The sequence below is a fragment of the Epinephelus fuscoguttatus genome, linkage group LG17, assembly GCF_011397635.1.
Source record: "Epinephelus fuscoguttatus linkage group LG17, E.fuscoguttatus.final_Chr_v1".
NCBI classification, from domain to species: Eukaryota; Metazoa; Chordata; class Actinopteri; order Perciformes; family Serranidae; genus Epinephelus; species Epinephelus fuscoguttatus.
This window is the reverse complement of record NC_064768.1, coordinates 36,878,236-36,904,888: the sequence shown is the minus strand read 5'-3', so window position 1 is coordinate 36,904,888 and position 26,653 is coordinate 36,878,236. Positions and strand designations below refer to the sequence as shown.

General features: G+C 42.9%; 2 protein-coding genes across 2 annotated transcripts in view; one reads left to right on the top strand and one right to left on the bottom strand.

Moving 5' to 3' along the window:
- Positions 1 to 16,795, top strand: part of LOC125904390 (collagen alpha-1(IX) chain-like) — a 47,364-nt gene extending 30,569 nt beyond the window's left edge. The window contains exons 17-40 of the mRNA XM_049601743.1: positions 184 to 255; positions 843 to 881; positions 1,055 to 1,111; positions 1,963 to 2,016; positions 2,234 to 2,287; positions 3,537 to 3,590; positions 3,743 to 3,796; positions 3,901 to 3,954; positions 4,037 to 4,090; positions 4,190 to 4,243; positions 4,859 to 4,912; positions 6,385 to 6,429; positions 6,578 to 6,631; positions 6,733 to 6,786; positions 6,926 to 6,979; positions 8,804 to 8,875; positions 8,976 to 9,011; positions 9,124 to 9,168; positions 9,275 to 9,307; positions 9,544 to 9,690; positions 11,722 to 11,776; positions 13,372 to 13,566; positions 14,078 to 14,164; positions 15,979 to 16,795. Coding sequence (XP_049457700.1) covers positions 184 to 255; positions 843 to 881; positions 1,055 to 1,111; positions 1,963 to 2,016; positions 2,234 to 2,287; positions 3,537 to 3,590; positions 3,743 to 3,796; positions 3,901 to 3,954; positions 4,037 to 4,090; positions 4,190 to 4,243; positions 4,859 to 4,912; positions 6,385 to 6,429; positions 6,578 to 6,631; positions 6,733 to 6,786; positions 6,926 to 6,979; positions 8,804 to 8,875; positions 8,976 to 9,011; positions 9,124 to 9,168; positions 9,275 to 9,307; positions 9,544 to 9,690; positions 11,722 to 11,776; positions 13,372 to 13,566; positions 14,078 to 14,164; positions 15,979 to 16,181 — 1,680 coding nt within the window. The 3' untranslated portion in view covers positions 16,182 to 16,795. The remainder of the gene's footprint in view (positions 1 to 183; positions 256 to 842; positions 882 to 1,054; positions 1,112 to 1,962; positions 2,017 to 2,233; positions 2,288 to 3,536; positions 3,591 to 3,742; positions 3,797 to 3,900; positions 3,955 to 4,036; positions 4,091 to 4,189; positions 4,244 to 4,858; positions 4,913 to 6,384; positions 6,430 to 6,577; positions 6,632 to 6,732; positions 6,787 to 6,925; positions 6,980 to 8,803; positions 8,876 to 8,975; positions 9,012 to 9,123; positions 9,169 to 9,274; positions 9,308 to 9,543; positions 9,691 to 11,721; positions 11,777 to 13,371; positions 13,567 to 14,077; positions 14,165 to 15,978) is intronic.
- Positions 16,796 to 17,464: 669 nt separating this feature from the next.
- col22a1 (collagen, type XXII, alpha 1) overlaps positions 17,465 to 26,653 on the bottom strand; it is an 88,915-nt gene continuing 79,726 nt past the window's right edge. Inside the window, exons 61-66 of the mRNA XM_049601994.1 lie at positions 26,556 to 26,600; positions 24,021 to 24,200; positions 23,850 to 23,916; positions 23,582 to 23,764; positions 21,832 to 21,909; positions 17,465 to 21,740 (exon numbers count right to left, since the gene is read on the bottom strand). Coding sequence (XP_049457951.1) covers positions 21,547 to 21,740; positions 21,832 to 21,909; positions 23,582 to 23,764; positions 23,850 to 23,916; positions 24,021 to 24,200; positions 26,556 to 26,600 — 747 coding nt within the window. The 3' untranslated portion in view covers positions 17,465 to 21,546. The remainder of the gene's footprint in view (positions 21,741 to 21,831; positions 21,910 to 23,581; positions 23,765 to 23,849; positions 23,917 to 24,020; positions 24,201 to 26,555; positions 26,601 to 26,653) is intronic.

The following is a 26,653-nucleotide window of genomic DNA, read 5'->3' as shown; positions in this document are numbered from 1 at the left end:
ATTTGGATCTCCTCCAAAACTTAATAGGTTCTTCCTTGACCCATGCCGCACCCCTCCACCAAGTTTCATGAAACGTGTGCCAGTATTTTTAGTTTGATACTTTGAAGATTTTGATCGTATACAGAATGCTTGTCTGTGAGTGTTTGATGTGAAACGTAATGATAATATTTCCTGTATCTGCAGGGTCCACCTGGACCCAGAGGGACTGCTGGCATTGCAGGGCCTCCTGGCCCTCCTGGTCCACCAGGGCCTGTGGTAAGGACCAGAACTAACCCTTGTTTTACTGACATCTACTTTAGCTGTTAGTTTTTCTTGGTTTTCTTTGTTTTTATTTAAGTCTCCCATATTTGAGAGCCTATATGCAGATACCGATGATTAGGATTACATGCCGCAATTGTAATACTGTAACCAGGCATGTTTTATCAGGAAAAAGGGATGCTACTGCATGCATCCTCATGTGGAGAATCATCAGAGACTGTTCACACACCTAGACCATGTAGATGTGGTCAAATCTGAAATAATTTTGTGTACACCTTATTTCATTTTCCCAAAGTTGATAAAATTGAATGATCAGTATCTGCATGTCTTTTAATTAAAGCTCAGTATCAGTCATGTTGACCACCTGCTGGACAGGTGTAACCCCATACTAATATTATCATCTCTATTCGTGCACTCATATGTTTCTTCTTGAGCTCATATTTCAATGTGAAATCGTGAGTGTATGGTGGTGTTGCACGCTGCAGTCTCTTTTCACATTACCTCTCTGGGAATTTCTGCTGGTGGATTTATGTGGACATCTAAACCCCTGCGGCTCTTTTAGATGTCACTCTGCTGTGTTTTAGGGACCGCCCGGTGCCAGCAATGAGGGAAGCGGGGAAGCTGTGAGTCTTTTACTGTCTTTCTCACTGCCAAATGTTTCCTGGATGCATGGCAATTGGACTGGTGACAGTGAATTTGTGATCAAACAGAGTCATTGAAGTTAAGAGGCTCTGCAGCAGCCATGCTTATTTAGTATCTGACTGTGTTTTTTGTCTGTCCCATCTCTCATTCGTAGTGTCCTGCTGCCTGCCCTGCTGGACCACAGGGACTGGCTGGGCTGCCAGGGATGAAGGTGAGGGATGTCAATGTCAATTCAAAAAAACCACATATTCTGAGCACATAACACTTTAGACTGAGTTGTTATTTAGTTATGAGTGAGTTGGTTGAAAGATTTAGCTGTGAGTTACTTAAATCAAAATGAATTTATGAATAAGCCCTATTGATTGCAAAATGCAGACTTCAAAAAATCTCGGGGTCTTGTTCATGAGTGAAGGTTGAATAGAGCTTGAGATGGACTGGCGATTTGGTGCAGCTTCTGCAGTGATGCAGACGCTGCACCAGACCATCATATTGAAGATATACCAGTCCTCCTACGTCCCAACCCTCACCTATGATCATGTTCTGGGTAGTAACCAAAAGAATGAGACTGCGGATACAAGCGGGATGAGCCTAAGAGATAGGGTAAGGAGCTAAGACATTTGGGGGGAGCTTGGAGTAGAACCGCTGCTCCTTTGTGTCAAAGGGATCAGTTGAGGTGGTTCGGACATCTGATCAGGATCCTCCTGGGCGCCTTCTGTTAGAGGTGTTCTTGGCACGTGTCAGTGGTAGGAGGCCCCGGGGTAGACCCAGGACATGGTGGAGGGATTACACTTCTCATCTGGGAACACCTTGGGGTCCCCCAGGAGGAGTTGGGGAGAGGGACGTCTGAGGTGCTGAGGTGACCCTCACAGAAGTATCTGTGTGGCTGTTTAAGTCTAGTTACAGATTAGGAAATATACCAAAAAATACTTTGGAGAATTTACTTGAGAAATGTACATCGACTTCAGTAGTCGGGGACACAGTTAGACCTTTTAATTCAAAATGAAAATTAATGAAATTTGTTGGTGATACAAAATTGTTAAAACAACTGGTTGTTGCCTTCAGGGACACGCAGGTTTGCCTGGTGAGCCTGGAAAAGATGGAATACCTGGAGACAAGGTATGTGAAACAATGTTTCTTCTCAATATCCGTCTTTTACTTTTACACTCGACAAAACAAGGTTCATCTGCACTGAGTGAATTCCCATTTCCAGTTACAGGAAAGAGATTGATAGCAAGAGCAACCTGCACATACGTGATTTGATTGCAGCCTACAAACAGCTTAATATGATTATCTCTGTTCTCACAATTTAATTAGTTTGCTCTTGTTTCCACAGGGAGAAACCGGAGAGCAAGGTCTTCAGGGGCCACCAGGTCGCATGGGAGACGATGTAAGGGCACTTATTCCTTTAGTCACAGAGTGATATTACAGAACAATATGAGTCTCTATGAGCCTGTTTACACCTTGAATTAACATGCATTTCAGTGATTCGAACATAAGTGGACAGCCGAGACACATCAGTTCACAGTTGTGTATCATGCGTCTCCAGCTGACCACTTGTGTTCAGATGTAATTACTGTCTACGTCACTTACTCTGGAGGATCAAAGGCCTCATGCACAGATATTGCTCCCACATGTTCATTAGCAGCTCACTAGCATACTTGTTAGCTACGTTAGTAGTAGTATAGGCTGGAGGTGGTTGTAGGGTGGCAGTGGCTGAAGAAGCAGAGTGGGACCTCCACCTTTTGGAAGATTGGCGGTTCGATGCCCAGCTCCTCCAGTCCTGTATCACAGCCTCAGTCACCAGTGTGTGAGTGCGAAAGCACCTTGAGAGGTCAGTAGACGAGAGAGGCAACACGACTCCTCCCATGGGGCAAAACATACTGCAACAGTTTGTCCAACTCATGGTAACATGGGCATGGTGATTGTTTTCAGTTACAAGTTCTAGCTTTAGCTCGCTAGTCACGTTAGCAGTTGTGTTGGTACGACTGGAGATATCGCTATCAGCAGAATTAAACATGTCTCCTTCCATAGAGCTTAACGACAGACGGATACAGAACACTTCACCGAATTTATTGTAAAATGGGCAAGTTATAGTGTTAGCATGCTCACACCAAAAACATCACCAGATCCTGCACTGCAAAGGATATACATATACATATACATATGTGTTCTAGACCAGTGGTTCCCAACTGGTGGGTTGCAGTCAAAAAGTGGGTTGCAGAGCCATTCTGACTGGACTGCAAGTGACTCGTAAACAGGTCAAGTTTGTCCAAAACACACTTTATTTTCAAGTACAGTGAATTTCTGGCACAGAGCATTTATTTTGTGAAAGACAGAGACAGTGAACTAGCTCGACAACATGTAAAACGAATTAGTGTATTAAACTGTGTAGACCTTGAACTAATGACTAAGCAGAAATCTGGACCTTGTGGCTGGACCGGTTGGGAAACACTGTTCTAGACCACCTTTGCAAGTGGTTTTCATGATCGGATCACAATGTGTCTTAGTGGTCGCTTGTATTTAGAGCCGTCCACTTGTGAACGGATCACCCAAGACCTGTGTTAACACTAGGTATAAACAGGGCCTATGAGTGGAAGTGATGTATATTTTAAAGATATGCTATTCTGTCATTTTAGGGGCAAAGAGGGCCCATTGGATTCCCTGGAACTCCGGGAGAAAAAGGAGACAGAGTGAGTTAAATCAAAGTTTTAAATCAAATTTTTTGACATTTTTTCTTTTAAGAGCTGCTCATAAAAACAAGGATTTAAAAATACTGGCATGTGATGGTGATGTAACCACCTTTAGCATTACATTTGCAGATAACAATGGTCTATGTTCACAGGGCTCTCCTGGCTTCAATGGCGTGCCAGGACCTACCGGCCCACCTGGAGCTCCTGTAAGCAGTCTTAGTTTGATCAGTTCTATGTCCTCTGCTCTTAGAGAAGTATGTCATTAAAAAATGTCTCTCACATGTGCCTCTGACTGAATCTCTTCTCTCAGGGTGTAGAGGGTGTCCGTGGTCGTCAGGGTTTGGAGGGAGCCAAGGGCGATGATGTGAGTTTTATCATTGTGGATTATATTGCAAAATATTATCTGAGTGACTGCTACAATTAAAAAAGACTTTGATTTTGATCAGGGAGCAGTGGGACCTCAAGGAGAGCGGGGTCCTGCAGGGGAAAAAGGAGACGTTGTAAGTACGCTGATGGGATCAGATGACCTCATTCGTTCTTGAGCATTCAGCGTTGTTTAGAGTGTGAATGGGATCTAACTGTGTGATGGGATGTTGCAGGGAGAGCCTGGGAAAGATGGAGTGAATGGACTTCCTGGAGCTGATGGAGCCAAGGTGACGTCAACAGCACATATTTTTTTGTTCCTGCATTTAATGTCTTTAATTAGTTTTACCACATACTGGGCCTTTCTCAAACCGCCCCCTACACCCTCTCCCTACCCACTTCCACTCTGTCCGCCACATTGTGTGCCATCCCAAACCAGCTAGTGAGGCTGATTTACTGACCATGTGCAACAACGTATTATGTTCGTCATGGAAGACACTAAAACAGGAGAAAGAGTTGCAACAGTTCCTCTTTCCGCTGCAGAGAGGGAAGTTTGACCCAAAACTTGCTGCTGTGTTTATCCCCTGACACCTTGATGAAGGGTGCTTCATTCAGCTGTGAAGGTGACTACAAACAGAGTTACACTCCAGGACAGAGTGGAAGTGGGTAGGATCCGGTTTTGGAAAAGCCCATTGATTTTTCCTTCAAGATTTTTTCACTTCTCAGGGTGTAAAGTCTCTGTGTTCAGACCATCATGGTATGCTCAAACTCCCTGAGTGCACTTAACTGCAGCCTAATGTTTGAATGTTACTAGTCTTTTCTGTCAGGCTTGTACTGCATTGTATCAGCCAACAAGCAAAATATGCATATGGACTAATATTATACTATTTGTATGAACTCAACAGGGAGAGGCTGGTACACCTGGAGGTATTGGTGTCAGAGGGATTGTGGGTATTCCAGTAAGTCCAATTTTATTTCTATTTATTGTGTCTTAAATAGTCCATTACACTTTACGGTCATTGTCAGTTACATCTTATATTTGTAGAAAAGATTTGTAAGTCAAAGTAAGGGAAGCTAAGGAAGAGAGGCTCCCCTCTGAAGCCATAGAGCAGGTCAGATCAATAAAATATTAAAGTCACACAACCAGCTGGAAAGAAAATCTAATGCCAAGACAGCGTCTACCTTTGCCTGTGAGTGTATCAGGTGAGAGGCCACAGATATGACTTGAATGGTAAAACTGTGTCTACAAAGAGCACTGTAGAAACAGAACAGTATGTTTTCCTTCTTTATCTTCAAAAAGAAGCTGTGCATAAAGAAACAGACATTAAACCACTACACTTACTTTAGTAGTGGTTTGTGTGCTGCCTTTGTAGCCACGCTGGTGGAGTGTAAAGGTTGAACTATGAGTCAGTTATCGGGTCCACCAGTTTTAAACATCTCAACAGCTGTTAAAAGAATCGACATGGACTGTATACAGGCAGTCATACCTCCCCAAAAAAGAATCTTAATCACTTTAATAATGACTTTTCCTCTTTACGCCATCAGCAGTTTGGCTGTTGTTGCTTTTGGTGTAATATCTCAATGCTAAACTAAGATGGTGAACATGCTAAACATCACACTAGCCTAAAGGATATACCTCACTCTTCAAAATGTCCATTTGTATATGAATTACTCACCGCGTTACCTTGAATTTGTAAGGAAAAGCTTCCTTTGACTTGCCTGCCTCCACAGTGAACGAAGAATCCAAAAAAGGCGAATGAATTAAAGTAAACGGGAGCATGTTTAACAACAGCAAAACTGTATCTTGAAAAAAAAAACAATATCAATACTACACAAACACTATTACTTTCAACATGTGGTGAATAACTGCTATACAAATTGTCCTTTTTGAGTGAAGCCTTCCTTTAAAATCAGCACGTTAGCATGCTATTAGCATTTAGCTGAAAGCATCACTGTGGCTAATGCTATGTGGCCTGTGACCACAGAGTTGGTTGTGTGAGCATTAAGATACTGTGTACTGACAATGTGACACCATATGCATTCAGTTTGGGTTTAATTACATTTAACGACAGTCTTTTGCTGATGTGAGGCGTCCATATTTGTTTTGTTTCCAGGCATTTCTGTATTATTAAGTGTCAAGTCGGACATCTTAAAGCTTTCAGACACATCTGACAAGTTGATGTGAATGCTATTTACAGTACAAGTAGGAAACTTATAATTAGCCCATGATAGCTCTCATATGAGATAAACACAGCATAAAGCATGGCAGAGCCACAAGTGTGGCTGTAGACTACTTGTCTTGTTTAAAAGATTGAAACATGTTATATATTCTTGACAAAAACTCAGTGACCCTCTTCTTTTTAATAAAACAGTATAAATTCTTCAATAACACATTCTCTTTTTTTTTCATCTGATGTGTTATTGCTTCTAGGGGCTGCCAGGGAAGCAGGGAGTAGTTGGACCCATTGGTGCAAAGGTAATTAGAATCATCACCTATTTAATGAAGCATGTCCACATAGCGCATCCAAAATGTTGTATTTTAGCACCACCAGGCTTCAACAGAACTCACACAGACTGTGCTGATAAAAATTTAAAGACTAACACAGTTCCTGTTGTGGGTTTAGGGAGATACTGGTGCTGAGGGACCCATGGGGCCGGTTGGACTTCCTGGAAAGACTGTGAGATTCTCCCATCAAGCATCCCATCACACTTTTATTATATTTGTTATTTTGATATATGTGCTGCAAAGCCAACATCTGTTGTGTTTTTTTTTATACAGGGCGAGTCTGGAAAAGATGGAGAGGATGGGAAACCAGGAGATAAAGGAGCAACTGTGAGTTTACATCTATTTTTCAGTTGTGTGTGGGGGTGATTTTAAGGTTTCAGTTCTAGTGATTATTGTGTTTAATGGATTGCAGATACATCAGTATCACTGAGTGAATGTGTTAACTGTATTTATAATCAATTTACAGGGTGAAACAGGAAAACAAGGGCCAGTTGGGCCTGCAGGTCCTCCAGGCATCCAGGTGAGACTTTATTAAAGGTCTTATTGACAGCTCCTCTGAGCTTTTAGATATGTTCTGAATAAATGTATAATTTTTCCTTGGCATGTGAACCAATAGCATAAAGATGCTGTTATCACATGGTATCTCGCAGTCATCAGCAATGACAAATCTTGAAAGAAAAGAAAGAAAAAGAAAGAAAAATGGCTGAGTTTGACAGTAAGCACCCAGCTTCACTCCAGTACCAATCGGCAACAATAAAGTGGTAAGACTCGGAAGAACTGAAGCTGAAAAGTCACACCAAGGTGGACACTTTTTTCTTGACTGGTAAGCTAAAGTTAAGGTTTGCTAAGGTTTTTAGCTGAGGTCCAGCTGCCAGACTGGTCTGACTCATATAAATCAGCAAACTTTCTGTTGCTGCCTTAACACAACCATTATATTCACAAATATCAGAGGTGGAAAAAAAGAAAAGGATTGGACCCTACTGATATACAATAGCATTTTCTCTGCTTTCCGGCAGTTTGAATCAGTGACCTTTCTCTCTTCCAAGTATTATGAGACTTTAAACCAATAAGGGTGGAACTTTTTTGTCACTGCACGATGTTGCGTTAAGCTAGCTAGCTATATCGTTAGATTACCATAAATCATTGGTTCCCAACCTATGCTAAGTATGCAGTTCAACCAACCAAAGAGCTTGTAGAACATCGGCCAAGCTAGGGAGGAGAAGATACTGAATTTGCAATTTGCACTTCCTTGCATGAAAAATAGTGGAGAAAAAAAGATAATAAAAACTCATCTTCGATGCAATGTTCCCAGGAAATAATCTACTCAAAATGCAGTTCTTGTAATAACTTTCTGCATTAATTGTACTGTTAAGTAGTTGTTCTGTGCTGTTATGCATTTAATATAATGTGAAAAATCAATAAAATATGTCACATAGTCAAGAATGGTTTGTTTACTCAATGATGGAGAAGGAGTTCCTTCAGGAAAAAGGTCAGGAACCACCACCATAGATCACAGTATGTTACATGAATCTTGAAACACCATCACATAAAGTAACCTAAATCTATTGCAAAATGAATTCATTACCCTCCCATGAAAGATTCATCAGTTGCTAATACTGAGTCTGTCTGAGTATCACTCCACCCGACCATGAAATATGCAGGATGTGCAACATACTGGGAACCACTCGTGCTTCAAGCAACAGCGGTGTGGTGACTTGAATGCAATGGAAAGGAGGGAGCCCCTCAGGAAGTGCACTGGGCACTGGAGCTAAAAAAACTGGAACTCACAACTTCGGAGTCTGTCATGTGATGCCATTGGGCCCAGAGAGACTTTTTTTATAGACTTACTTTGGGACAGGGATGTCTGTAAATCAAATTATTGTTTTACTCAAAGAATTTGATCAATTCATTCCAATAACATTTGGAAAGTCCGGAAGAGCAGGACAATTAAATCATTTTAGAGGAGCACTAAACCGGAAGTTGATGACTTGACCGGTGGAAGACTAGTGCGCTTGCTTCATTGGCTCCATTTCAACAATGCTGATGCAGCACCACACACGTTTTTGGCTTCATGTGCCACTGAGCACTCCAACGCTGTATCCAGTTCTCTGTATACATGAAGGGCGACGTGTATTCGCAAATGATATCAATAGCACCTTTAGCATAAGGTTCCATATACTGATATTTTGATAATGAATTCAAAAGAAACCATAGTTTAGAGCGCATCTAATATTAGCCCATGTGCTTTAGCTACAGAGCAACATTTATAAAACCAAGATATAACCACACTCTTACCAAGACTGAAAAAATATGACATGTAGAATCTAAAATTCTGTATTTCCAGGGTGACAAAGGAGACAGAGGTAGCACTGGTGCCAAAGGACTGAAGGGTCACACTGGACACAAAGGTGATCAGGTTAGACGAATCTCATCTTACCACTTTCAAACATCCATAACGATTTGAAACTTAAGGTGTAGTGAAGTCCTTAAAATATTGTTTTCTATATGTCATCTAGGGGCCTATGGGACCAATGGGACCTAAAGGAAGTCAGGTGAGAACTATTATACTCTCTGTATTTGTTTCAGACATGTCTGTGAATGATCTTTTGTGGCGATGTCACTGGTCCAGCAGCTACAGACTCACCACGTTACTTTTGTGTACAGGGGGACACGGGTATGGCAGGAGATCCTGGAGTCAAAGGAGACCAGGTATGTGGAGCGTACTGTAGTGTTATGTAATAACTTGCGTGTATTGAGACTGCAGCAATGTGTGTGTGAATTTGAAAGAAGTCAGTTGATCTCTGTGTGTTTTCAGGGCCCTCCTGGTGTTACTGGAATCAAAGGAGAGGTATTAAAAACTACAGTCTGCACTGCAGCTGACACTTTTCACACTGTCTCTGATACCTAATGATCTATTTATACAGAAATGAATAATTCCCACAATGTGCTCTGACATCTGATTTTACCAGTGAATTGCTTGTGAACAAAACTTTGATGTAGCAGTTAAAAAATCAATGGACATAATGTAGTTTGCTGTTGCTAATGTCAGAATGGGATGGTCAAGAAGGTTTTTTTTATCTTAAGCGAGGAGAGAAAGGCCAAAGAGGAGCTACAGGGGATGAGGGCAGACCAGGCCAGCCAGGCCACGAGGGTTTGGCCGGTCCGATCGGAGCAAGAGGGCTGGAGGGAGAACCAGGCGTTCCTGGACCACCAGGTCCCAGAGGTCAACCTGTAAGTGTTACTGTTGCCAATATACAGGATGTAAATGCTACTTACAATACTTTGGTTTATGAAAATGTTAGCATGCTAACAGGCTAAACTAAGATGGCGAGCATGGTAAATATTACACCCGCATGGAGAAACAGTGAAATAAAAAATACATTTTCCGAGTTCTAATCTTGCGTCCCCATGTTCCTCCTCCTGCAAATATATTTTTGATGACTTGTCTTGAACTCAGGAGAGATGGTGTACATTTTTCCAAACAAATGTGTTTTGGGGTGACCGGCTAACTCCGCCCATTATACTGTATATAATCACACTTAAAGGAATACTTCATCCACCCAATATGACCATTTGCAGGTCAATTACTCACCCCATGTTATAGTGGATTCCTGAAAGAAATATTTTCCTCTAACTGCTTCAGTAAATGAAGAATCCAGAAACAGAGCAAATTCTTGATTTAAGTCACAGGGGCTCGCATGTAACAACACCAAAATTTAATCTAAACATCAGTTTAAAAAGTCTCACACAACTTGTGCAGGGCAGTCCAAGTCTTATTTATCCAGTCATGTGCTCAATACTTCCCAAACAGACAAACCTTTCCAACAGGGAAAAAAGTCACCAAAAAGTAAATCTTACCAATGCTCTCTTCAGTGCCAGACTTCATTGACACAAACAATCATTTTACCTCGCTGAACACAGGAGCTGCTGGTCCACCACTGCCTTAATCAGTTAGTTTGTCTATGCTATTGTGTGACTCAGGTAAATCTGAGCTAACACTTTAAAAGAACAAAGTCAAACAATAACACAAGCTAACCACCAGCTCCCGTCTTCAGAGAGGTAAAATTACTGTTTTTGTGAGTAGAGTCTGGCTATGACAAGTGGAAAGATAAGTTTCACTTTCAGTTTTGTTCCCAGCGTGTGTGATAAGTACGGAACACTGATAAATAAATACGAGTTGGATCGTATGGGACTAGCTGTGCTGAGTTTCTAAACGGTTGTTTTGATATAGTTGAGTTGTTGTTAAACGTGGACCCCATTTACTTCAATTCACCATGAATTTAGTCTGTATTTGGATTCTTTGTTCACCATGGAGGCATCAGAGGAAAAGCAAGTTTTCTTCACAAATTCAACATAACACGGGATGATTAGTTTATATAAAAATGGTCATTAGGGTGAAGTATTCCTTTAAACATTGGTATAGTGACAGAATAATGTCATATTAGAAGTTGTGTGTTTAGATTTTAGTAAACTTATGGTGTGTCTCAAATCGCGTACTTCCGTTACACAGTACACTGCCATGTAGTACACTATGTGCACTACGTACTCATTGGCGTAGTGAGCGAATTTCGGCAGGGTAGTGTTGTCTCAAACCAAACAAGGCTGTTGTGCACTCACCAGAAATAATGGCCGCAAATTAGCTAGTTAGCAAACTAGCATTAGCATTCGCATTATTGTTTGCGGTACCAAATCATTACAGACTGCTAAATTAACCCAATAAACATACTGCTGGCTTATACCCGACAACAGTATAGTGGTGCTTAGTGCAAAAAACACATGTATTTGTACAATGCAGCAACGTTCACGGTTGCACAATCCTCGGCTGTTATTTCCAGTTTGAAAAGTGGCCCTTCCCCTTCCGCTACATAGCCTAGATGGCGACCATTCAGGGCAAGAAGTGTTCATAGTTCCACACTCAACTTCTTGACTGTTTTGAGTGCGCCATCCGGGTACTCATAGTGCACTGCATTTTCCATACTTCTCAGTGTGAGTGCACTTATGCACTCAAAATATTAAGTGTAAGTACAGAAGTACGTGATTTGAGACACAGCATTAGACTTAAGTAAACTCCAAAGAATGTGGTTTAAGCCATGAGCATGGCTGTAAACTTGTGGTATTGTGACTGTAAAGCAGTGTTTTCCAACACCCCAATGGATTTTTTTCATGTCTTGCTTTTAAACCACCATGGTTCTGTGTGTGTGTTCTTTTGTTGTTGCAACAACCCGCAGTGACTGTGCAGTGTTAATGTTTATTCATTCACAGGGCCCGAAAGTGACTGATGAGAAGCTTCGGGAAATGTGCTCAGCCGTTGTTGAAGGTGCAGCTTGTTCACTTTTATACATCACATCCATATCTATTTAAAGGGGCAATAAGCGAAATTGTTTCACCGCTAGGTTTGCTGTTGTGCACTGCTCTGTAGAGCAAAACAAAGTGTGTCATGAGCCACTCCTCCCTCTACCTCTGCTCTCCACCACCCCCCACGCCGTCTGTGTCGGCGAGCCCCGCAGCATCTCCATGGACTATCACATCCAGACGGTCTCAGTGTTTCTTCCGCAGGCTCTGCTTCACTCAGCTTCACTCAGCTGCCCGATATACCCGCTGCTTCTTCCCACATTAACCTGAATAACAAACCAGGGCTCGGTGCTCCGGTTGGATCCAAACGGAGAGCCGGAGCTAACGTTAGCTGGGAAGCTAGCGGAGGCTAACTGGCTGTGCTGGCAGCTGAATGAAGTGGAGCCTGAGGAGGAAGCACCGGTTAGCTCCGGTTTCACTATGGGCAGATTCACTTGCCACAGGGGCGAGGAAATAAAACCTAAACAGCCAACTTAGTTTGACTTAGTTTAGCAGTTAGCAATGTCTTTCACTCACTCTCGGTCTCTACTGTGTTTAGCTACTTCCCTGCTTTCCTGTTAGCGTTAGCACTACTTGGCTGCCACGCTAACGCTCCAACTCCAACTGAGCCGGAAGCCGGGCTCACGGTCTCACGGAGAAGAGTTGGAACGTTAGCATGGCAGCCCATTAGTGCTAACGTCCCCACGCTTCTCCGCCAGGCTCAGTGAGTCGGAGCCGAGAAGCGTGGGGACGTTAGCGTTAGCACTAGTTGGCTGCCATGCTAACGTTCTAGGAGCCTGCTTCTCAGCTCCGGCAAGCTCTAGCGTGGGGACGTTAGCATTAGCACTAGTCGGCTTCCATGCTAACGTTCTGGGAGCCTGCTTAAGCGTGGGGACGTTAGCGTTAGCACTAGTCAGCTGCCATGCTAACGTTACAACTCTTCTCTGTGAGACCATGAGCCTGGCGGGCCCACAGGCTCCCAGCTAACGGACAAGAGAGGAATGTTAGCATTAGCTCCCAGAGTTAGCACTAGAGCTACTACAGCTACTGGAGTAGCTTGCAGCTATGGAGCGCTTCTACCAGCTCTTCTAGCCACTGAGCCTCACCTTCATTTCAGCAAATATATTGCATTTATTACAGGGACCATCATCATTGAAGTAGGCAGGGGAATAGCTAAACACAGCCCACCAGGCTACATTTTACAATGCTAATTGCAAATGTTAGCTGGGCTGTCGGGCTACTCACCTAACCGTAACCATAATAACTCAAGCTCCAGACATTAACCCATGCTACGATTGTAACATTAAATTTAATTCACATGAACGTACATGAACGCGCAGCCGGACCGGCTTGTAAACAAGGGGCTGGAGATCAACACAGAGAGAGGGTGTGTGAGGTCATGCTGTACTCCAGATGAAATTAAACCTCTAGTTCTTCACATAGCAATTTTTTAATTCCTTCAATCTAGAAATTATGAATTTTGCTTACTGCTTCTTTCATCTATGATGAAACTAATCATGGGTACTTATATTGTTACATTATTTTCCTGTTTTTAAGCTGATTTAATCTTTTTCCTCATAGAACAATTAGCAGAGTTTATGAAAGAATTCCTGAAGAGGCCAGCAGCCATCGGTGCCCCTGGTACTCCTGGACCAGCGGGACCTCCCGGCGCCCCTGGACCAGCTGGAGTGGCAGGAGCAGCAGGGGCTCCGGGGCCGGCGGGTCCCAAAGGTCATCCAGGCTTCTTTGGACTTCCAGGCGCACCAGGCATGAAAGGTCAGTGAGCCTTTTTAAATCCATTCTCCACTATTCAATACTGAACCCCTACAAAGCCAGCCCTCAGATAACCGGAGCTGCTGCATTCAGCAATCTTTAGCAAAGCTTTAAGTGGTTCGCTAACGCTGCGTGTGTTTCACCAGCACTGTGATAGATAGGCCATGCTGCTGTGATAGCTTTTTGCTCTTCCTTTGTTTTCCTTGAGAGCATCCAGAGCTCATACAGTGAACGTGGTGGCAAGAAATTAATTGAAGCCTTTAGAGAAAACAAGACAGTCTGAGTTTGTCTTCACACTGCCACGGCACACTGAAAGAAGTCACGCAGAGCGCTCTGCGGATGGAAGAGATTCACCCGTGCATAACATTGTACAATCAATGAGTCACCAAACAAGGAATCAGAGTGGAGTCATTAAGTTTCCTAATTACATGCCGGTTACTGTGAAAACAATATGCCTCTCCATTTCATCTCAGCATTAATTTGTGTGTCCTCTACGTGCTCTTCTGCTCTGCAGGTGATGCCGGAGAAAAAGGAGCAAAGGGAGACAAGGGAGAGGACGGTGTAGGAATCAAAGGAAGCCCAGGCGCACCAGGTGCAGCAGGTAAGGCTGTGTGCTTGTCATAATTGGAGCACATCGCTGCTGAGAATGTTCCCTTTTAGTAACAACTGGGCATTGAATTTAAACTATCCCCACTTTTTTTATTTTATTTAATAAAATATATTTTTGGATGTAATTGTTCAATCCAGCAGCCTCAAGCTCTCGATGGACATTTCCACGGCATTTGAAGCATTTTAAATACTGCACTGATGTCTGGTTTCTAGCAGCTGTCCTCTCCGCTTCCTTTGCTGTTGCATTATTGCACTTCTTGGCATTTTACAGACACCTGTGGATCAGTGGAACAGTGGAAAAACATTTGTAGGATTGTGTATTGCAGCATCTGTGCACACAGGCACGAGTGTCCCAGTGTGTTGTTTGTGGTTAAAAACTACACGGGGTAGCTGGCCTTTAACTGCTGTGGTACACTAGTGATTGGAACACATTAAAGCCCCGATACACAGCATTTTTCGAGGTCTAACAAGGCCACATACTATGTGTATCATAGTGTTTAACCTTGTACACATTCTTGGAACCCATCAGCTGTATTCAGCGTCTGACTTCCGGCAGACGGCGATACAGCCTCTGGGGGCAGACCCCCGATTTTTTGGCATTCTGGTTTGATTTGGGCGGAGGAGGTGAATTTCCGTTTCCAAATTCCGTTCATATATATAAGTAAATATGCTGAACCACTGTGATGGATTCAGAGTTTGCAGTGACGCCAGTTATGTTCCGCCTCGTTAGTTCACCGCACGGACCCTTTAACCTGGCAACAACTGCAGCTGGCTCAAATGTGATTGGTCAATATCACGTGGACTACAAACAGCCTGCAACCGGAAACCAGGGCTCTTCCGCTCTTCTTCCGGAGGCAAGATCTCCGGGGTTTGCCTACAGACACTACATTCACTGAATGTAGAGACTACCCTATACATAACCAACTCTAAATGTCTTAATGTCACGATGTGTGTCCCTTTTGGGAGGACTCTTAATGCTTTTAATTTTATAGTCCACTCAAAACATGTAAGCTAGCAAGCAAGGCTAACAAGCTAACATACTGTGGGAAGACGTCTCCCAAGATGTGAGTCTGCAAAGGAACAATCCCACAGTGTAACAATTTGGATGGAAGCTAAAGATTGCTTTGTTGGAAAGCCAGATTTTACAGTCTCCAGCCTAAACCAGTTCACTTTAAATTTCCTGGTCACTTCTGGGTAAATTCAGCAACTAGCTTATGGTGCCATCTTTTGTTCCCAACTCCAGCTCCCCTCTGTAGCATTTGAATCGTCCACTGCTCTGGTTGGTGCCTCCTTGTGTGCTCCAGTTAAACTGCACAGTCGAAATTACCAAGTTCTCAGTCAGACATGTCTAACTAATGCGCCCTTGAACGCCGTGAGATGTGCCTGTACCCCAGAGGTACCCTCAGTCCAGGATTGGGCCTACTTGGATAGTACTTGACTCTGACTTAGTATGTACAAAGGACTTCTGGGGGTGTCCTGTGGTGTCTGACACCAGGGCGTTGGCGGAGGATTCTTTGAGTCCTGTGGTTTGTGAGGTGGGGTACCAGCACGTCCCACAGGTGTTTGATCAGAATGGGATCTGCGGAATTTGGAGGCCAGGTCAATGCGTCAAGAGGTATCCACATGAATGCCAGGACCAAAGGTTTCCCAGAAGAACACTGTATTGCAACAAGTTGTTCAATGTTATTCACTTCAGCTGCCACTGGTTTTAAAGTTTTGGCTGATCAGTGTATTACATACATGTTGCATTTAAACCTCATTTTGACTTATATATCAGGTTTCAGATGGTTTGTATCTCCTCCTCAGGTGCACAAGGTCCTCCTGGCATCGGCAAGGATGGCAAAAATGGGGAACGTGGTGACACAGGAAGTCCTGGTGCCCCAGGAGCAGCTGGTCCAAGGGGACCTTCAGGGCCACCTGGGCTATGCGACCCATCGACCTGTATAGGCAGACTTCCACCTTTCTACATGGTCAGTGGAAAGAAATCTGCCAGTTACAAAAACCCATGAGACATCACAGCTCATTGACACACCCCAGATCTCATCCTGCAGTGACCACGTTTACAGGCTTCTCAGGAGTCCGGGGCGTGGTGACCTTTGGGAGTCCTTAAATGTGTCCATCTGAACCACGGATCTAAGAGACGCGAAGGGAAACAGAGACAAGGCACAATTGTAGAATACTGTATAGATGTTTTAACTTGTATGTGATTTTAGCTTATCTGATGTTCAAAGATAGCTGCTACTGATGCCAAAGCAACTTCTTCCAGCCGACGACAGGCACGCATGCCCTTGAGTTGTCCCACATGAATCCATGCGATTACAACTGCTGATTACAGGTGCTGATCTCCTCTTATGCATGTACTTTATCATTCCTTGAATAAGCTCCCCGAAAACATTGCTTCTACTCTTTTAGCTCCATAAAACCTACAGTGTAGCAGATGCCATTTTGACCCGCTGATTATCCACTGCAGTCATGAGCCAGATAGAAACACAATCAGTTAAAGGGGGATGTTTTGAGTTTTTGCTTCCGAAACAAAATTACATTAACATTTACAAAAGTCACTACAAGTGCAGACCTGAGCTGACATCTCCAACAATGTGCTTTTTCATTTAGGACCACTTGTTTTTCCTGATTTTGTCATGTTAATGTTTCAAACAATGTAATAAAGTGATATGTTTTGGAAGTGTTGCATATTAAGTTTCCTGTTTAATGAAGCATTAACTGTTTTAGAGAAGCTGCAGCCGTTAGTATTAAAATTCAAATTTATGCAAGTGACAGTGAGTCACATTATTACACAGCATGATAAAGAGAATTAAATAGATTGCTATGCACATGGCAAGGTGGCAGATCAATGAGATTCCACTGCCCCTCTCCAGCAAAATGGCTTTGTAATGAAAACGAGGTCCCTGGGTTGTTATGGATATAATCTGGATTCAGGAGGGCATTTCACTGTTGCCTGGTTACAAAAGGACAGTCAACATCATCCCTACCTCTGTCTGCACAGCACAAACACACTCACAGATCAAATATGACCTTTACCGAGCTGCTGGAAAGAGTTAGCATAGCAGCCATCCCAAGGACGTCCCTCTGATTTAATAGATCTTATCGTGGCTCAGAGCCAGTGGAAGTTGTGTGCATAAGTGAAAGGGGCGCACACGGTTCGTAACATTTGATTCAGCAGAAGAGCGGTGATGGGTTTACATATTCAGCTTACAGATATTAAACATGATGGATTTTAATGTATGAAGAGACAAGCATTGTCTATTGAAAAAACAAAGCAAAGCATGGGTTACAAAATGAATCCTTTCCAGTCTTTATTATACAGTACAGTACATGTGTCTTTCCAATACTTACAATATGCTACTAATTTAAATATCTTAGCACCAATTCATCAGAGGGGGGAAAGAGAGGGGGATAACAGGTTAATGAATTTGAGTTCATGTGTTAAAACACATTTGTATTGGTTGAAATCATGAATAATTTAACTTAAAAAGAGTTCAATTAGCAAAAAAGCTAATTTGAAAACTGAAAACTATTTGGCTTATATGCATTACAAAACTTTAAGGTGTGCGCAGCAACTTAACATCTGTTGGTAACTGTAACAAGCATTTACAAAACTGAGAAAGGCCAATACTGATACGGTTTGACTGTTCAATAACAAACCACTGACAAAGAAGCAGCTATTAGGTACGTGAAATTGTTTGACACCACTGACAGAGCAGGTCATTTACTCCAAGCACACATTTAGGACCAAATTGATTCCACTGTAAATTTGAACATCATTGCACGTAAAACTGCTCTCTACCACTTTGATGAAAGGACGCTGCAGCTACAAACATTTGCCGACGTAGTTTTAGAGATATGCATGTATACTTCTCAAAGGCAGAGCTGCTCTGAAGGCAGAAAAAATCTCATTGGTTGGGTTTTATCTCAGAGGTTCAAGAACATCTACAGTTTTGTTGGCTCAGTAATGTTAGCTAGTTAGCCACATGTTGGTATTATTGCAACGTAGTAGGTCTAGCTCATGGTTCAGCCTGTTGAATGTTGGACCTCACGTCAAAATTTAGCCTTTCATATGAGCTGTTGTTTGCTGCCAATTTTCTTTCAGAGAATAACATCCCATTACTGTAGTTAAAAGCAAGCCCATTTAACCTGAGATGTGTTTAACAAAAGATAACAAACTGGTGCAGGAATGAGCAGAAATGAGTTAGCATTTTAGCACTTCCAGCACCCTCGTCTCGAAGTCAATGGGTTTTTTGAATGGGCTTTTGGTTTGATCCCTGAAACAGAGTGATCGAGGGATGATGTTTTTCTGTAGGATGATGTTTTTCTGTAGAGTTTGGATCATTGCAGAAAATAAGCTCTGTGGCAAATTAACGTTTATGATACTGACACATATTCTTCACAATAATCTTCACAAATGAGTACCACTTTTAAAATTGTTGGGCTACAAACCAGCTACACCATGGTCGCATGACTTAGACGTTGCCACAACAACGAGGCTGTAAGTGATGACATTCTGTAGTCTGATTGAGCCTCTTTTCAGCAACCACCTTTTTTAAGACGCAGGAAAGCTTCAAAATTCACAAGTGGGGATTTTAAAGATGTATTTTATGTTGTAGAACAAAATATAGAAGTCTTTTAAGCTTGTGTTAACCACAGGGCTTATGTCAGGCATCTCACCACAAACCCACTGACTTCAAGAGAAGGGAACCAGGAGGGCTAAAATGCTAACTCATGTCTGGGTTTCAGGGCTCATTCCTGCAGCACTCTTAAGTTTTGTTCTGCAACATAAAATATGCCAATAAATACCTCACTTGTGAACTTTGAAGCCTTTAAGTCTCCAAAAAATGGCAGGAAGTGGCTAAAAAGGAACCTGCTAACAAGAGACTACGGAACGTCATCATACCAAGCACAGCTTTACAGCCTCGTTGTGCTAACTGTGTTGACATCATGCGACTCTAGTGAAGTTAGTTTGTAGCCTAATGTTAGCTTTTAATTTTTGCCAATAGCATGTATGTGTCTAAGATCAGGACTATCTTGCTGAACAAAATGTTCGAGATCATTAACTCGTTTGCCACGGAGCTTATTTTCCGCAATAATCCAAAATCCAATGGAAAAATACCGTTGGCTGTTTGTCAAGCAAACAGGGCAATGCTAACTTCTGTCATCCCTGTAGCACTCTATATTAGCTACCATAAGCTGCTGGTCATACCACACCAAGCGAGTCTGTTCCAACAAACACCCTGAGTGCACCAAATATAGCAAGGGTGCATTTTATTGCCTATAAATTCAACCTTTCATTTGTAACGTGAAGAAACTGCTATTCCCTCTGTCAAAAATCACTTAGCCCTGCTTTAACACAACAAATGAAACGACTCCTGCCGTCAGAGCAGCTGAGAAACATCTGTCAGACCAAACTAAAACTCCAGTCTGCTTCACCAACTTCTTCAAAACTAAGTTGTGTCAGAGCCACAACTTTACATTCTTCATGAAAGACCTTCCATTAAGTAACCTGAGCAAGAGATGATAGGTATGACTGGCCCTTATAGAGATAAACTGACCCACAGGTCATACTGAATGTCTTGGCAAGCTCTTATAAGATTTCTATATTCTCTTCTTGAAAATTGCTCCCCCACTTCCCTTTTGCTCTGGTGTGTATTGATGTGTTTCTTCATGTTTCTGAAAGGAAGACAAATGTGATACTTTCTGTGGAGTCTATTTAATAAGTTCTAGATGACCAGCAGCACGTCTGAGGTTGGGGAGAGGTGTAATTGGTCCATGAGGGACATAAGGCGAAACATCTTTCAAACGGTTACCACAATGGTGTGGTCATCAAGATGCAGGGAAGCGACTCTCCAATTTTAGGTTCCAGGGGACAAATAAGAAAAGCAATGTCTTTTCAGAGCAGGGCTGAGCTGCCCGAGCCCTGCCACAGCATAGGCACTTAATAAGCCTCACCAAACTGAAAGGAACTGACACATTTGGAAAAGCGGTGCGAAGCAAGCAGCTTTTCAAGAAAGGTGAACAAAGGCTGCAATTATACCACCTCCTCAAAGCTGTTTACTGCCGAAGCCTATGCACACATCAAAAAGAGAATGACCAGAGCCACTTCATTAAACATAAAAGTACAAATCCAACGTGACCTTTCTTCCTGTCTTGACTTCTGTCTTTCTAGACTCAGGTTTAATAGGCATCCTGTGGGTGAGCTCGGGACAAATCATTACATGGCAGGTATGAATTATGCATACATGTCATGTTTTTACTATTTTTGGACAGATTTCAGATTCAAATGACTTTCATTTCAAAATTAGACACCCACCTTTCAATGATAAAAATTCATATAAAGTGATTGATAGTGTGGGTTTTTGTGTTGCATTTATTTTTGCAAATACACTGAATTTTGGAATGAAAGCCTTCATATCTCTCCAAAAGCATTCAACAACATTGCCAAGACTCTAATTTAAGAGTTATGACAGAGAGGTGATATCTGCTGCCTTCAGTTTACTCCCAGAATAAAATCTTGTTTCATTTCTGTTTAAATAAATCAGACGTGTTTACAAATTGAGTGGGGATTTTTTTCTAAAAGTTATTTTTTGGGTGCCAATACTATTCGAAAGAAGCCCACGAGTACACTGCGACCAGCTTGGAGGCAAACGGTGCACAAAAGTGGTCATTCATCACTCTCCACACTAACTCATTAACACTCCTCCTACACAAAATCACTATTGGTATCTGAGATTGTGCCTCACACTGTCTGTCCTCCCCCCTTCCCATCAATGACAATAAAACAGATAATTCCCCTGACTGAGTAATTACCAATAGACTCGCAGAGGATCTCGAGCAAGAGATCAATTTAGTGAGCAGTAACTGACATCTATTGCTTGGTAGGACAGTGTGGGCTGCAATGGTAATTGATGCAAAATGGTGTGAGGCAGGAAACAAAAAAAAAAGTGGTGCAGACATAGTCCTGCGAGAAAACGCCTAGCCGAACTTTTGAGATAATTACTGATGAAACGATACGATATCAGACTCCCAAATCTTCCCTCCCGATGGGGGGGTTTAAGAGGAGGGAATTGCATCATCCTTGTTATCTCCCTATATATTTTACAGGAAGCATGCGAGTGAGGAAAAAAAAACTGTTTAGCTGCCCTCTTTACCCCATATTTATTCTGGAAAAAAAAAAAGTCCCTCGATGCTTCATCCCCATCCGTCCCAAGCTTCTTACCAAAAACAAACAAAACAAAGAATCTGACCGGCAGCACATTTTGCTTCAGCCCTCCATACTGAGGTTATCTTGAAAAAGAAAAGTTCTTGATTCAGACCAAGTTCATAAATACAGCTGGACTTCAAGCTCTTTGTGCCTCGTCGTTCTTAAGTCCCCTTGACATTTTTGGTGTGGGGTCTGTGTGCCAGGCTGGCGTAGTAGGCACACTGGGTGGGGTCACATTGGCCAGGAGGACCTGGGGGTCCAGGCTGACCATGGGGGCCGGGGTTTCCTGGCTCTCCCTGGGCTCCGGCTTGTCCCGGGCTTCCGTCTTTACCATAACCAGGCAGACCGGCTGGACCTAGAGGAGGGACAGGAACAATATGAGACTCCAGACTGGGTGAAAGAAACCTCATATGAACAAATACAGCAGGTAAGAAGCCAGCTGTTACCTATGGGGCCAGGTGGGCCTGTCTCTCCTCTATCGCCGACACCAGGTTCTCCCTGATCTCCCTTTGTTCCTTTCTCACCTGGAAGAATCAGGAAAACAAAAGCGTCACTCTGATGTCTGCACATCATCAGCCATCATTATTACTGGAACCAGATTATCAGGCATGTCCCTGCGGACGGATCAAGCCTTTGCAGCAGTCAGCAGCTTTTCTAAACTATTCCAGGGAGTATGTTGCTTATGTTGAAGCAAAAACCTACCAGTCTAGCGTAGCACTAACACCAGGTGAACTCAGTTGTATAATATCTACTGTAGCTCAGGAGGTGTGTTGAAAAGTCTGTGAGAATTACTGGAATGACATTAGTTTAGTAAAATCAGCTCTGGGTTGGGCACTGTTCAATTTGAATAGAATTAAAGCAGCACAAACAAGGTTCATCTGTTTGCTCTGTACAAAAACGTCAGTGTAAAACACAACACATTGTGGTTTATCGGTTAATTTTGCAATTACCGCTAGTAATGCCGTCCCAACCCAGAAGCTCTGCTGTAGCAACACTGTGCCTGCAGCTCGTCCCGGTGAATAAAAGGCTCAACTTTGAGCCGCAAAAGCCCTTTAGCATTTAGCTCTATTAGCATCACTAGCAGTGTCAACACAGCTAGTGGTGCTAACATAACTAACAATGCTAAAGGGGTTTTAGGGCTCAAAATGAAGCCACTTACTCACTGGGGCGACCTTGAGGGAGACCAGAGGGTGGCCATCATGCTTCTGTGCCAATGCTGTCCCACCACAGGATGGCGTTACCAGCAATAATCTGGAATGAGTGGTGCCATGAGCAAGTTCCCACCCACACCAGGTGGTGCATTGTGCAGAGTGGTCAAGGCTAGCTAACTAGTGGAGACCAGAGGGTGGGCAGTGGGCCGCATGTTAGCACAGCTAGCAGGCTGTCAAAATAAAAGGCAAGACATCGCAAAACATTACAAATCACCACCTCTGGTAGAGCCGGTGCCCCATGTACAAAGACTCTGGCCTTGTCACAGCAGCCGCAGGTTTGATTTCAACATACAGCCCTTTCCTGCATATTGTCCACCCTGTCTTTCTCCCTTTTACACTAACTACCATCTGATCGATTGAAGGAAAAAAAGCCATAACAAATACATTTAAAAAAGATTTCACCACCTCTAAATGGATCGCAATTTGAAATATTGAGCTAAAGCTAACTGAGTCAGTGGAGCTCCTGGCTTAAAGAAAGGGTCTCTTGTATTTCATGTCATTTTGCTTTTTAAAACTTAACCACTATTAAAGGGTGTCGGGCAAACAACGCCAACCCAAAACTGACTGGAAGAGAAATGAGAGTGGTGTCAATCCTGTCGTCCAACTCTGAAGAAAAACGAGTAAGAGTTTTTCCAAAAATGTCCAACTGTTCCTCTAAATCTATGTAAAACATCCCTCAGGTGTTTTTCTTAAGATAAAAGAGATTACTTTCTGATTTATAAATACAATTTTGGCCAAAAATGTTCTCTCTGTTCTCTATTAGTTGATGCAGATCGTTTCAAGTCGACCCTAATTGCACTAAATGATATTTTTCTCTGCCAAAACAGAAAGTAATTCCAGTGACAAAATTCTCTTGGAGACAGAAAGTTGGACCAATTCGAGAAGTGGAAAGTAGTAAACACTGCAGAAATAGTGCAGGAATACAAACCTTACAATGGACACACACACGCACAACCAATAACACTGCTGTGAGACTTTGTCCTACCTTTAGGGCCCATGGGTCCCCTGGGTCCTTCTCCTCCGCTCTGCCCAGGCATACCAGGCTCTCCAGGGGGGCCAGGTCGTCCAGTACTGCCGTCCTTACCTGGAGGGCCTGGAGGTCCTGGACGGCCCGCTGTGCTCTTCACATGGGCGGGCTGGAATTGAGCCATGAGGTACGCCATTTTGGCTGGAAACAAAAGAAAAGTTACATAAATCTCGTGGGTACTTCTCTGAGGTCCACAGGCAAGAAACTAAAAACAACGTCTCCTCACCATCTAATTGTTTTGCCAGCTCGTCCTGGATGAGCCGTCTCATCTGCTCCAGTGATACTGACTCTCCCTGAGACAACAACATCAATCATTAACTTAACTATTAAGACCTGAATCTACATCGTCTGTGCACATCTCTAACATGAACTCTTTGAGGATTACAGTATGACTCACCCTTTGACCTGGGACACCAGGGTTCCCTGAGGGTCCTTGTGGCCCAGGAGCTCCCATCTCTCCTGGTGGTCCCGACATGCCCATCATCCCTGTGTGGCCCTTTCTGCCAGGAGGTCCAGGGTTTCCAGGCATACCTGGGTCTCCTGATTGTCCTTTATCTCCCTTCGTACCTGCATCTCCCTGGATGAGACGACAGCAACAATGTTTTACCATGTACCTAAATTAATCAAGTAATATTGCAGCCTATTTGAACAGCATCATGAAAAAGTCAGTGTAAAGTGAGGATAAATTAAAGGTGTGTGACTGCTGAGGTGGAAAAGGATTGTACAGAATTGTATTTGGCCTAAATTCAGGTCATTTTATTGTTAAATGTCGAGTCAGTAAGGTACCAGGCTGCAGATCAAGGAGTGAAAATAACAAATCAGTCAAGCTTCATGCTGAAATGCCTGAAAAACTGGTACTTTAAGCTTTTTTATGTAGTTTTACTGAAAGGGACAGTTCACCCCAAAATAATAAAAGAAATAATCCTCTTACCTGTAGTGCTGTTTATTAATCTAGATTGTTTAGATGTGAGTTGCAGAGTGTTGGAGAGATCGTCTGCCTTCTCTCCAGTATAATGGAACTAGATGACACTCAGCTTGTGGTGCTCAAAGTGCCAAAACAGTACATCTGAAAAACTCAACAATGATGTCTCTTTCCAGGAATCATGACCCAGTTACTCGAGATAATCCACAGACCTTGTTGTACAGTGACACCAGGATGTTGCGACGTTGTGATCACAACAAGTAGCGCAAATTCAGTTGAGCCTCGTGAATTCTGTACGACCTTGCAATTTTGTCCTATCACTGCAACTTTCTGTGAATTTGACTATTTAAAACAGGTAAAATCTCATTTCTCTAATCTAATCTAATTTCTCTCTGTTTGTCATTAGACTGCTGCTGCGGGACTGGAACTCTGTAACAGAGTCACCAACACACACAGCGATGGGGCTAACTGTTAGCATCACACATACGGTAAAATCTTTTCACTTTTCACTTGCCCCTGCAATTTCATTGCAAAAAATGCCTGTAAACATCACAACATACATCACATTTTTTTAGATGCCATGATATCAGGCATTCAGGACACAACAATCCCCAAAAACAGCCCATGAAATCCTGCAGGGACTGACTGTGAGCAGTTTCATGTAGGAACTATTTCCTTTCTACCGAACCTGCCAACCTTATGCTGCATTCACATGGAATCAGGCAAACGGCAGACGGTAAACCGGATGTCATGTTAGTGGACGAGAGAAGGACGGTAAAACTTGGGCGAGGCCGGCAGAGAATACCATCCACGGCAACGGTAGATGGCAATGCCGTGGAGTTAAAGTTAAAATATTTTAACTTTTACCGTTCACAGGCCACGGAATACTCAACTCAGATGTGACGTAGTTCCAAAACAGAAAAGAAAACATGGCTGAACTCGACAACGAAAAGCTCTTGGTGCAGCAGCACCCAGAATTATATGACCAAACTTTAAAAGCCTACCATGATGCTTCCAAGAAGGTGTACATATGGGACGCGATTAGCGCAGAGCTGGGTGGAAAACCAGGTACGTAATATGAAACGTAACATTATGAATTGCTTTATTAGCTTAGAGAGCTATCTGGCTAACATTAGCTCTCTGTAGCCCATAAACATCGCCATAGCGACAATCACGTGTCAAGAGTCACGTGTGTCTCATTTTGCCGTCATGCCGTTCCTTCGGACTGCTTGTTTATTTCTCCCGTTCCCGTATCACCGCGCAGAAGGAAGCGGCATCTACTGCTAGCTCACCCAGTAGCACTGAGCTAGCTAATGTTACACCTCAGCTGAGGAGGACGCCGTAAATGTACATCTTGTGCTATCACAAGCACAAGCCTCTTGTCCATGAGTACATATTTGCTTCCTTTTGCACGGTGATAGGGTTAACAGGTGTAGTTTAGTATAAAGGAACTAGTTCCTACATGAAACTGCTCGCAACAAGGTCTGTGGATTATCTTGAGTAACTGGGTCATGATTTCTGAAAAGAGACATTGCTTGTGAGTTGGCGCTTTGAGCACCACAAGTCGAATAACATCTAGTTCCATTATTTCGGGTAGATGCAGACATGGCTAGAGCTGATACCTCCAACACTTGGCAACTCACACCAAAACAAACTAGACTGATAAATAGCACTGCAGGTAAGAGGAAATAAATGTGTCCGTTAAAGTTGCTGTTCACGGAGCTTTCAGTGAAAAAAAAAAGTCTGAATTTGATCATCATAATTATGAGAAGCAGAGTCTTTATATGTTTTCCAAAAGTCTGTTGAGAACATTTTTCCTGGATGAATATTAGAGATTTAAATTCCACTTGTCGCAGCGTGTGTATGATGTGTTGCCATTTGACTCATCTGCATCTCTCAGTTGAGTCCGTAAAGTGACAGGTTTGTATCTATTATGAGCACATTAACTGTTTCATTTGATTTCATTTTATTTATTTGACTCAAGACCACATCACATGGTTTCCATCTCACCTTCTCTCCTTTGAGGCCACGGTCACCAACTCTGCCTGGCATCCCCTACAAAACACCAACAACAGGATGTGAGCCAGGAATCTGTATATGTCATATCA